Source organism: Cheilinus undulatus, linkage group 13, assembly GCF_018320785.1.
Source record: "Cheilinus undulatus linkage group 13, ASM1832078v1, whole genome shotgun sequence".
NCBI lineage: Eukaryota > Metazoa > Chordata > Actinopteri > Labriformes > Labridae > Cheilinus > Cheilinus undulatus.
Window position 1 is genome coordinate 25,950,090 of NC_054877.1, and position 12,452 is coordinate 25,962,541.

The window sequence follows — 12,452 nt, forward strand, 5'->3', positions numbered from 1 at the left end:
AATATTATACAATACAATATGATATGATACAAAATGATGCTATGTACTGTATGATACAATATGAGGACAATACGATCCTATATGAAAGGATACTAGTAAGATATGATACAATACGATACGATGTGATAGTTACGGTCTGAAACTATACAATATGATACGCTACAACATGATAAAATAGAATACAATGTGATACAGTACGATATGATACGATACGAGGCTTTATGATATGATATACCTTATGTTTTCAATTGCCCTTTTGTCCCTCAAAATAGCGTTAGTTACAAGTGGTAATGGGGAAATCTTTCCCTACCAAATGGTACAACCGTTCATCATTGACAGCATTTAACCTAAATAAAGTGATCATGCTTACAAACATGCCCAACAGGCTATCTTCAACTGTGGTAATTCCTCTTGTGGGAGCTATTGAGATCCTTTTACAGTTGTCAGCAGAAAATGCTGGACTGTCAGCCAGACATTTAGAAATAACATAATGGTAGCAAGCTAGCTATGGGCATGGACAGGGCACACTGTCCCTAGATGTGAATCCACAAACTCAAGGCTAGGGCTCAGTAGAAGGGGCAAGGGTCTAACCCTTTATATTAAACTCCTTTAACCACATTAGTTATTCAGATCTAAGACCCTGTAAAGTGAAAACCATAATTTGTGTGTAAACACATTAAAAATGCTGGAATATGGCTGCTGTAAACATGTGAAAGTACTGAGATCTACATGAGACTGAATTTTGGATTTAGACCATTAGAAAATTTTTCACATCTTTTCTGGCTGAGTTTAATGTGGGTGGGGCCAATATGTGGGCTCATGATGTCACAAGTCCACAGTAGGAAATGACCCCGCCCCTCTAACACTACAATATAAAATCACAGAGCAGTTCATCTCAGTACAGTTTGTTGTTAGCTGATGTCACTGCCTTTATTGAAAGTTAACAGCCAGTTAAATGCTGTTTTTATGTTCATTGTGAGATAAATTTGCCAAATCTATTAGCCACAGTGGCCTATGGATTATTTAAAGTATCATAACAGATTTGAGCCAGAAAACTTCTTCTCTTCTTCAAAGGTCAACAAAAGGTCAAGAGGCAGGCTAATGGCATGAGTGCTTTCCTCAATTCAAATTGTTGCATTTTACTTTTTATTTGAGAGGACTGTATTTCTCCTGAGTGGGTGGGGCTTCAGCTCATTCAACAGACATGCCCACACCATCCTGGAGCAGATTTTACTGCCTCATTTTTCATGACTTTGAGTCTTAATTGTATAAACTTAGAGATGTTTTATTTGACTGAAAATTGACGTGGGGTTTCATAACACAGTGGCCTTTCATACGGCAAACCTGAATACAGATTTATTTTCACTTCACATGGTCTTTATTATAACCTATGAAGATCCTTAACTGTGCTCCCATGAAAAGAACAAAGGTACTGGTCACTCCGATGCTTAGCCAGTGTACTTTAAAAAGTTTACCTGTTTCAGCTTCTGTTGAACTCTTCCTGCTCACTCTCTCTCCCTTGTAGGCCCAGATGTAGACAGTATACACGACTCCAGGCTTCAAGCCAACCAGCCTGTATGAAGTCCGGTCACGTCCTACAGGAATGTCTGCAGAAGAGCCCTCAGCTGAGACGTAGCTCAGCATGTAGCCGTCTATGTCTGCCTGGACTTGATCCCAGGACACCGTAGCCGTGTCCTCTGTTACTTCAGTGGTCACCAGGTTGGTAGGCGAGTCAATGTCTAAGGAAGGAAAGAAGAAGTGGAACAACAAAGTGGAGTGAGAAAAAACTCTAAGCTCGTTCTAAACAGATTACTGTATCCTTCCCTATTAACTGAGCTCTACAAACTCAGTAATATGAGAATGCACACAGACATAGAAAAGCTGAAACTAGGTGGTTTAAACTTGAAATATGTATAATAGAAATACATAAACAAGACAAGTGACAAGAAACATAAATGAGTCAAAATCTTGGGTACAACTGAGTAGAGAAATGAAAAAGCCATACAACTTGAAACTTGAACAGTCAAAACAAGAAAGAAGTGCATTCTCATGAATCATTTATGTGATCTGCAACATCTTAAGTTGTTAATTTAAAGTCTAGGAAAAGACAACAACTGTGGTACAAAGAGGCAAATGTTCACTCCTGGCTGAAGACAAAATGTAAACAATTACCTGATGTGTCAAATAATTTTTGTCTCCTAAGAAGCCTGTGTTTTTACTTAGACAATATGCCTGCATGTTACAGATTAAGAGGAACTTCAGTTTAACAAAACAAACAATTCCTCAAAAGTAAACAACAAAATAGCTCCTGTCCTTCATAATAATACTGAGGCATTGCCCCAGTCAATGATATTGTGTCCCTGCACTTGAAAACTAAAATCACAGATAATGTTGGATACAAGATGACATGATGTGATTGAATATGACTCAGAAAGAAACTGCTGCAATGATGCCATAAGATTTGATACAATATGATATAATTCTCTTCAATACGATAAGATACGACGAAGTACAACACAGTGCAAAACGATATGTAAGGGTTAATGCCTGGCGAGGTGTCCAGTTATCAGGGATTAATGGACCACATGGAGCTTGAGCCGTCCGACACGGACACCTCATCGGGCATTAACCCGCTTATACCATGGTCACTTGCCAACAAAAATAATTAATAAAACTAATTTATAATTTCATAATTTCATATGTTTTGTGATCAAAATAGAAAGTTTTACAAAAACAACTTCTTTCCCCTAGCAACACCTGAGGGCTTGACTAATAACTGGAATAGCTATTCCAATCCCATAACGTTCTTAGGGAATGTAAACATTATTCACTACTCCAGTAAATAGGCAGGCTATAGTACAGTACGGTACCGTACCTACCATACCATACCATACCATACCGAACCTACCATACCGTACCTACCATACCGTACCGTACCGTACCATACCGTACCACTGTTTCTGCAGTACAAACAATAAAAAAGAACACTAGAAACAAACAACAATTCAAATTTAGCCAGAAAGGAACATGTCAATGGAAATCACAAACAAAAGATTTATTAATGTATCTCACCATGTGACAAAGCTTTGGTTAAAAATCTGCTGAGATTGGCATATTGGTAGTTGTGGCCACAATGGTGATGTTGTGTGTTAAGAAAAGGAAAGCTTTGTCCTCATTGCTACAATAAAACACACATGGTTACAATCGCAATACATGTGGTCCTGCTTTCAAACAACCAAAACAAGCCAAAATATTGGTTGTCTGATCGAAAGAGGAAAAAACATATGTCTGCTTTGTTAAGAATTTAACATTTTGTTAAAAAAAATTCCTCCATCCATTGCAGATTTTTTTCCTTAACAATGGTGCTAAATTTCTTCCTTAGCTCTTCTAAATCAAAGGGCATTATACGTTAAGACAGGTACTAAAACAAATGATGCTGTTGTTTTCTTTTGGAGGATGATTTCAAGGAAACAGGAGTTTTACTTTAAATATATATCATAGGGTTGTTTTACAAGAAATTGGTAAGCACAGAAGTGATAGAAGGGGTTTACGTTTAAAATCAGCAATGAGTTGTTAAGAAGCAAAGAGGGGTAAAAGAGGAAGCAGAAGCAACATGTTAAATCACTAATTAAGAGTGCCGTTTTCTCATAAAACTTAAGAAACACAAACTGCCTTGTATGCTGTTTTGTCTAGACACCAAAGATGTCAGAGGAATATTTGTGTTTTGGCTCCAAGGACTGGCTTTGTAAAACTCTTAAGAAGAAACACTACACAAGCCAACCTGTGGTCTCATCCTGTTCACCAAGCTCCATGGGATGAGCTGCGGTAAAAAGAGGACACCGGAGCAGAACACAGAGCCTCTGTTTGTGAAGTTAGCAGGCTTGGGGACTCAGAGGGGACATATGGAAGATGCAGGCAGTGCAGTTGGTAGTGCATGTATGTAAGTGGGTGTTAGTCTCTGTTCAGGGAATAACTATGAAAAAGGAGGTATAATAGGAGAGACACAGAGGAAGTGAGGGGAATGTGAAAGTAATCATCATTTAGGATTATTCCTCTGTGGCAGCAGCTCAGGCGAGGTCAGTCTTGTGTCAGTGTGCAGACTGCATCATGAAAACTGATTTATGAAGCATCCAGGAAAAGAAAGCAGCTATGCAACTGTCTAACTCCATATCCCCTCTCTGCCTCCTCTCTCTTCTCCTGTTGTCACTTTCCCGTCCTTGTGGCTGCACCGCTCGACAGTCTGATGGAGCTTAAACGCAGGCAGAATTTATAATAGCTCCGTTTTTATTTGTGTCGAAGTTTCCTCCACGGCCTGAAAATGAGAGGTCATTCAGCCACCTAAGTATTGTGAGTGAGTGTTTCTCAGGGAGTTGTGCACTTCTTGTGAAAATAATCAGATTAACACACATGCAGAAAAGACACTTACGCTGAAACAGCATGTGGTGTCTAATTAGATGTTAGTCTAATTTCTCTCAAACTACAGTAGATCTGAGAAATAAAAGTGTCAAAACAGTCTGACATGTTTCTTTTGTCCCAGGTAACACAAAATGTCCCTAACGTATCATAACTCATACATTATTTGACTCCTAGTTCTCTTTAGTCTTTTTTGCCAAACAGAAAATGTAACAGCTGGCACGTGAAGCAAGTAGTTAGAAACAACTTCTGAGCAAGATTTCTGTTTCTGTGTGCTGCCGTTGTCTACAGTGTGACCATTAACATGTGAGAGGTGACATTTAAAGTCAAGGCCAGACTGTTTGTTTTGAGCATGGTTCTGGCCCAATCAGCTAGTTGGTCTCTCAGCCCCCTAAAATGACTTCTATTATCCCGTGTACTGTCGTACTGGATGACAATCATGTCCATGTCTGGGCCATGTCCTCCCAACAGAAAGTCTACCTTAACTGATTTTTCTTTTTGTCTTTTAGAACTTGTTCCATTACATCAGTAAAATTGGCCATTGAGAACAGAGAACACTCTCAACATGCAAAAGCCACAAATGTAAACAAACCAGATGGAAAAGCAGAAGAGGGCTGATTACCGGTTGAACTGGTTAAGTTGGTGATGCAAGATGAAACTTTGAGACAGAGGGAAAGTTTGTCAAGCTCTAGCAACAACATCCCTCGTAATGAGTTATAGAGGGGCTTTCATGACAGCCTGAAAAATGATAAATGCACCCCCCAGCGACCCCAACCAGGATAAGCGGTATAGAGAATGGTTGGATGGATAGTTGGAGAGTTGGACCCACAATTTCCACGTGGGACTACTGCGTCACATACTGAAGTGCCGCGGGTTTGGTCCGACTGAAGGCGAGCAACCTCGCCCACTGGAAGCGAGTCTAGAGCGCTGCGCCGCTGGGTGCAGCCCCGATCAGCGTGCAGAGATCACAGTAGAACTGCGAGTTCACGCAGGAATAGTGGACTGTTTTAACTTCTGGGCTTAATTTATCATCCTTTCCAGTATAAGTCCGTGATATTATTGCTACCTTCATGAGTGAGTTCATTAGGAAGTTAAAAGGTTAATGTTTGCTCAAAGGATGTGTGGTTTTTTGTAAAATTCTTAGGCTAAATGTCCTCAAAAGTTACTTTTCCTTATTAATGGAACTGTTGTAGCTCGGTGACCCACTGACCTCTTGGTGACCCTTTGCTCTTGCTGCAGGATGAGACGTAAGGTTGATATAGTGATGGTTTGCGACTGGGAGTCCGTGCATTGTGTTTTATTTTGAAAGAAGCGGATATTCTATGCTTGTGACTTCCTTTTTTGGAGCTTTCTGGTTAACGCGTATTGACGCATTTTGGCAGCGGCCAGCGCTGAAAATAGACCTGCAGCGTATCTTGAACGAAGCGGAGCGAAGTGATTCTCCAGGTATACGGCGCTGCCGGTCTGGAGCATTGGCTGTAGAAATGCTCTGATAGATTAGAGAGGGAGCGATTTGCTCCGCAGTACGATGTTAAAGCTCTGACTGGGCTTTAGATCTTCTTCTTATCAGTATATAAGGTTGTGTTTCAGATCCTTCAACCAAACATGATCCTCCTTAATGTCAAGCAAATACTAAAACAGAGCTAATAGTTAGCTAAATATGCTTGTGTGTGTTATCTGAGCTAATTTCTCCATTTGTCATCTCCAGTATTAGGAAGAGGAATAATAATATTATCCTCTTTGAAGTGTAAGAGATGAGGTTTACATGTTTTGATTTCTTTATCTCTCTGATTATCAGGGTTAGCAAATAGTTTCAATACAAACTCTCATTTAGACAGTAGCGAGCCAAGCCGATATTTTATGCAAAATAACATGGGGACTAGGAATAAGACGGATTATTTTTTCAACATAAATGTAAACACAGGCTTTGTTCCTTTTATTCACACTTTTCTACGCTTAAGAAATGTTTACTCCTTGAAACTAAATCATTTTCTTCACTGTTTGAACACATTGTATATTCGTCAATGTCCTGTTCTCCTTCAAAACAAGTGTTCCCTTTTTCTTGTTCAATACTTTTGCTTCATTTTGGGAGGCTGTACAGCTGCTTTCAGTCTTTTTAACATCTACCTGTCAGACGATATTTTTTCCAGTAACTTTCCTTTCTCAGAGAGCCATCATACACAGTAAGTCTGAGGTTACTGAGCGAGTTTCTGCCTCACTAGCTAAGTAGGGAAGGCTGCTGGGCCTCAGAACATGAGCTGTGACTGAAGCCGTTTGGAAAACAGCTTATCCTTTATGGCTGGCATGTTCAGCAGAAGCATGAACCACAAAGTTTACAGCAAAAGGTCATCTTTCATCATTTACAGACTCACAGATTAACACCCTCAGCATACAGGAACAATTATACAGTAACAATATACTTACAGATCAGGCAGAGAGAAACATATGTGGAATTACTTGTTCAAATGATTTTCTAACAATCTGTTTGTACTGCAAGCAGCTGAAATTGTCTTTGACAGAAGGGATTTTGCAGCATAATGACAAAGAAGTGATCTGTCATATGGCCGATGTTGAGGTCCCTGTGTTCTTTCATAAAACAGCTTTTTTCTATATCCCTCCAGTGTAGCAGCTGGCTAAAAAAAATGCAGATGTATCACTTTCAATGAAATTTCAAGTTATGTGATCCAATGTGAAATGTGCAATTTTGGCATCGTAACAGACCAGGGACACTATGGCTGTGTTGAATCTCCAAATCAGAGATTTGATCTGCTAAGCCTTGGAGAAAGAGCACAATGTACTGTTTAATTCTGAACTGGAAAAAGAACAAGCAACTTTGTAATTGCTTGTGATCAATAGATTTTTGGAATACTGCAACATTTTTTTCTGGTGTCTCATAAAGCCATGAGGGCTTCTAAGTAAAGTACAATCAACCAATCAAAATCAAATATCACAACAAACTGAAGATGTACACATTCTCCCTGTAATATAACTGTGCACACATGCATGTCGATTCTTCAATCTGACAAAAACACACATGTACAAAGTCTCCCCCCTCATATTCTCGCTTGTCAGTTTTCTGGCCTCTGTTGGTTCAGGGCTTGCCCATACAGTGCTGATAGACAGCGACCAAGCAGGCAGGGAACTCCCAGTGGACCACATGAGGTGCTACAGTGTGTCCAGATAGCGTAAAGACTAAAAATTCAACTCCTCTGCCAAACCCAAGTCCATCTGCTTCGTGTTATACTAGCCTTGGTGGTGACTTTATTGAATTTGAATCAGGAGCAGTCGTGGGTTGCTGTGTTTATACGCCTCATAATCTTTAGGCAGGTCAGCGACTATGAAATGTCTGCTCCAAAGAGCTCTGGTGTTTCCCTAAATGCTAGCTGTCACTGAATCATCTTAGTCTGGAGCTAAAAGCAGTTGAAGGCAACATGCAGCCACCCACAAACTCAGATACATATGTATAAGTAAAGATGCAGTGCATAAAATGTGTTTAACAGCATAAAACCACAGGCCTTAATGGGATGACAAATAGAGCCAAAGAAACTAGGGTGTTCATTAATGCATTCATTGTGACTATTTAAGTCCATAATTAGCACATTGATTTAGTTAAGTCACTGCAATGTCTTCCTGCAGCCAAAGTGACTTAAAAAGGTCTGCCACAGTGTCTTAAAGTCTCATTTCACATAAAAGAAACCCTCACAGGCAGCTCACTGGACACGTCAAAAGTCATCTGCACCTTATCTTATCAAATATTTCACTTTTACATATTTCCTTTTCAGTCCATAACAAATTTCTTTATCTCTTTTGAGTTCTTAAATCTGCCCAAATTTTCAGAAGTTCTTTCAAAATAAAAGCAGTTCTCTATCCACACAGGAAAACAATACATTTAGTTTAAAATACAAGTACAAAAATCCAAAATGAAAAAAATAGTTCTAAATGCTAAATGGTGGAATTTGAAAGTGGAGAGGTTAATCATGATTAACCTCAGGAATTCTGAGACTAATCGCCCTAATTGAGATTAACTGACAGCCCTAGTAGTAATTATGTCAATCTGTATGTTTCATTTTCAGAATCAACAAATGCCTTAAAAATAAAATTCATGGTCAATTTATGTAGTTGTGTTTTATTTATTAGGTCATGAAAAATCAGAAAAGAAAGGAGGAAAAAACATAAAAAAAACCAAACAGAGAGAAAGATAAACATTATTAGAGAAAAATGAAAGGTAAAAATGTGGTCAACTTTGATTTCAGAAAAAAGCTCAGTTTAAAGCAAAGATAGCATAATGTCATTGAAATTACATCTTCATGACCTAAACTTCTCAAATCCCTGCCCTTTAAACTGTCTCATGTACAGGTGCATCTCAAAAAATTAGAATTTTTCCTGAAATGTATCCAAAAAGATAAACTATCATATATTATAAATTTAACACATGCAAACTGAATTATGCAAACTGAGTTTGTTTTTTATTTTAATCTTGATGATTACAACTTACAGATTATAAAAATCAAAATCCAATATTTCAAAATATTAAAATATTTGGAAAATTCCAATTTCTTGTCCACCTCAGTCATGGAGAAGACTGCTGACTTGACAGTTGTCAGGAAGACAATCACCTTTATAAGTCACAGAAGCCCACTGTTCAAAGGGCAGGCTGTTCTCAGAGTTCTATATTAAAATATTAATGGACAGTTGACTGTAAGAAACAAATGTGGAAAGAAAAGATGCACAAGCAACAGGTATGAGCTCAGCCTTCAGAGGATTGTCAAACAAAACAAATTCAAGGATTTAGCTTCACAAGGAGTGGACTGAGGCTGTAGTAAGGGGATCAAGAGCCACCAGACACAGACGGGTCCAGGAAATGAACTACAAGTGTTGTGTGCCAAGTCTCAAGCCACTACTGAACCACAGAAAACATCATTCGCGTCTCACCTGCTACAAAGAAACAGAACTGGACCGTTGCTCAATGGTCCAAAGTCCTGTTATCAGATGAAAGTAATTTTGCATTTCATTGGGAAATCAAGGTCCCAGAGTGTAGAGAAAAGATCAGAGAGACACAGAATCCAAGGTTCGTGAAGTCCAGTGTTTTCTGTTTCCACAGTCAGTGATGGTTTGGGGTGCCATGCTGCCTGCTGCTGTTGGTCCACTATGCTTTATCAAGTCTAGAGTCAATGCTATCAGCTCTCTACCAGGAGATTTTAGAGCACTTTATGCTTCCATCTGCTGTGAAGCTTTATAGAGATTCTGATATCCTTCCTATTCCAGCAGGACTTGGCACCTACCCACAGTGAAGCCAAAACTAGCAGAAACTGGTAGAAAATCTCTGGGGAAATGTCAAGAGGGAGAAGAAAGGGACCAGACTCAACAATACAGATGAGCTGAAAACTGCTATTATTCTGCATTCATACCCTGATGGCGGAGGTTGTTATCGAGAATTGGCCATCAGTATTTGCTAATCCCATTCAAACACATCCAAACCCATTATACATCACTGACAAAGCAGTGGGAGCAAATTGGCGTTGAGTGTCTTCCCCAAGGTCACAGGAGCTGGAGCTGGCAATCAACTACCAACTACCTATCTACTAGCCACAGTCGCCCCCATTGAACCAACCTGGGCTTCATAACACCCCAGCAGTGCCAAAGAGTGATTAGCTACACGCTTTGTTGCATAGATGCAGTAATTCATGCAACAGGAGCCCTGACCAAGTACTGAATTCATAAATAAACATAATTTTCCAGAAGGCGCACATTTCTGTATCGTAATTCCTTTTCCCTTTGGTGTTTTGTAATATTCTTACGTATATTTTGAGATGCATTTGTATATTTTCCTTACATTCCTGCTCATTTTAACCACAGAAAATACCCTTGTCTTTGTCACTATTGCTTAAAAGCACATTTCAGTTATCTGTGGGGTTCTGTTTGTATTTGAGTGGATAAGTCAAAAAAAAGAGACAGGAATAGCATGCAGAAAAGTACAGAATTTGAACTGGTGCCACATGCTTAGAGGATAACAGCCTCTGTAAATGAGGTACTGTGACATAAATACTAGGCTACTGGTGCTCCTAGTGTGATTTTTTTATACTCTATTTTTTACTTTTCCTCCTCATTTTCTTCTTATCTCTTACTGCATATGACCATGCAGGCCCCAAAGCGAGCAGCATGCTGGGGTTGAGATAACAGGTGAGAGTGCCCCGTGTTGAGCTCTGCCAGTCATCATGAAACATGCACCCTCTAACTGAGGACTATCCTCCTCAATCACCTCTAAGCCTTTTCCTGAAACACCTAAAATGAAGGATTGTAGCTACTGAAGTGGAGACAAGCCTCAGTCTGTGTGGTGTAGATTAGCACATCTGCAAATACACACTAGTAATGACTGCTTGAGTCGAGAACACGATTTGAGGAAGAAAGAAAAAAGGAACAGGGGCCCTTACCTGACTGGTTTAAAAGTAGAGAGGTGAGTTTTGAAACCGCCTGATACCAAAAAGGTGTTAAATTAGCTGCAGTGGGGACTAAAAATGGAGGCAATTTATCCTGGTAGTGTTTTAAGCTTCAAAATGGGTGTTTAAATGGAAATGAGATGGAAAACAAGAAACAAACAAAGCACAAATAAGCAGATTTGAGAAGAAACTGAAGACCTTTCCTGCCACTGACCGTCCTTTATTCTCCCAAAAAAAGTTCCAACAAATTTAATCATAAGTCCAGCACCTTTCCTTAATGCCAAAGCACGTCAGGACTGAGTGCCACATGATTAAACGTTACCAAATGGAATGTAAATCACACATCCTCTCACCTCCGCTGTCAGGGAGCATCTTGTAGTCGTTACACCGTTTATATCGAGTTTCCCCTCAGTGAACAGGCTCACCACAGCCATTAGGGATTGTCCAGACTATTAGGCTGTAAATTCCTGCCCTCTATCATTAACCCATAAACCTTACTGGCTATATTCATTATGCTATTATCATTGGCTGTGTGTGGAAGGTAATACCAGGTTGTATCATACAGACTGGGTTTGACAGATCATGTGTTTTTCCTATTAGGGGCTAACCGCTACTGGATTTTACTTGGCTTGACAAGAGTTCAGAGCTGCTTTGAATGCTGCTATGACTTCAGAGCTTAGCAGAATTTGAATATTCTCGCTATTTCTGAAATGTATTCCTCCTTCACAGGAGCCTCATCTACTGATTTAAGAGTAAGCTAATTCAGACACAGGCAGGGGACTCATGAAGAGAGTCAGAGGTCACGTTTACATGGCAATGGTCCTCTAAAAGTATAATTTTTTTGTTTTTAGTTTAAAAACATCTGCAGACAGCAATGCTTGTGTTGGCTGTGTGAATGAACAGCCAAAATGCAATAAAAGGTTGCTGTTTTCTAGTGAAACTACTGGCATGTAAATGTGGCCAGAGCCTCTGAAACTTATCCAACTGTAGTTCATTTGAGGAAAACAAACACACAAGCAAATGTGGTTTGTTATCAATGTTTAACATTTTCCTTGCTTGTCGTTTAGTAATTAGCAGGCCTAAATGGATCATAACCACTAATGTGTTTGCACTGACCTGTAGTACCAGTGACAGTAGAAGATTTCCCCTCGCTGGTTCCTTTGACAGCCTGGACTGAGATCTGATACTCTGTCCCAGGATACAGACCTGCAGGAAGACACATTTATTTTAGCTTTTATATAGGTAAGATGAAATGTACCACAGTACTCACTACAGCTTCCCCAGACTTAGGGTTCAGGACATTCCACACAGAACAATCATCAAAGTTAATTCAACTCCCATGGTGTTAAATTTCACATTTTTTTTATATTTATATAACTATCATGGGCTCCAATTAAATTAAATGAAGACTTTAGAGCGCATTAGTAATGTATCTCTCTTGTAGTGTTAATTTAACACTCGTAGGGTTGTTTTTTTATACATTAAAGTGTATTTTTAACACAAAATTATGTTAATCCCTTCACTTTGGGGGTGAATCTAAAGTATTTATCATTTTAATTGTTTACACAGTGCAAATATTACTTTCCATACATACCTAAGATT

The 12,452-nt window shown here is 39.2% G+C and overlaps 1 protein-coding gene across 1 annotated transcript in view; it reads right to left on the bottom strand.

The window, feature by feature from the left end:
* tnn (tenascin N) overlaps window positions 1-12,452 on the bottom strand; it is a 48,714-nt gene that overhangs the window by 21,826 nt on the left and 14,436 nt on the right. The window contains exons 7-8 of the mRNA XM_041802831.1: window positions 11,967-12,056; window positions 1,476-1,739 (exon numbers count right to left, since the gene is read on the bottom strand). Of these exons, the coding sequence (XP_041658765.1) occupies window positions 1,476-1,739; window positions 11,967-12,056 (354 nt within the window). The remainder of the gene's footprint in view (window positions 1-1,475; window positions 1,740-11,966; window positions 12,057-12,452) is intronic.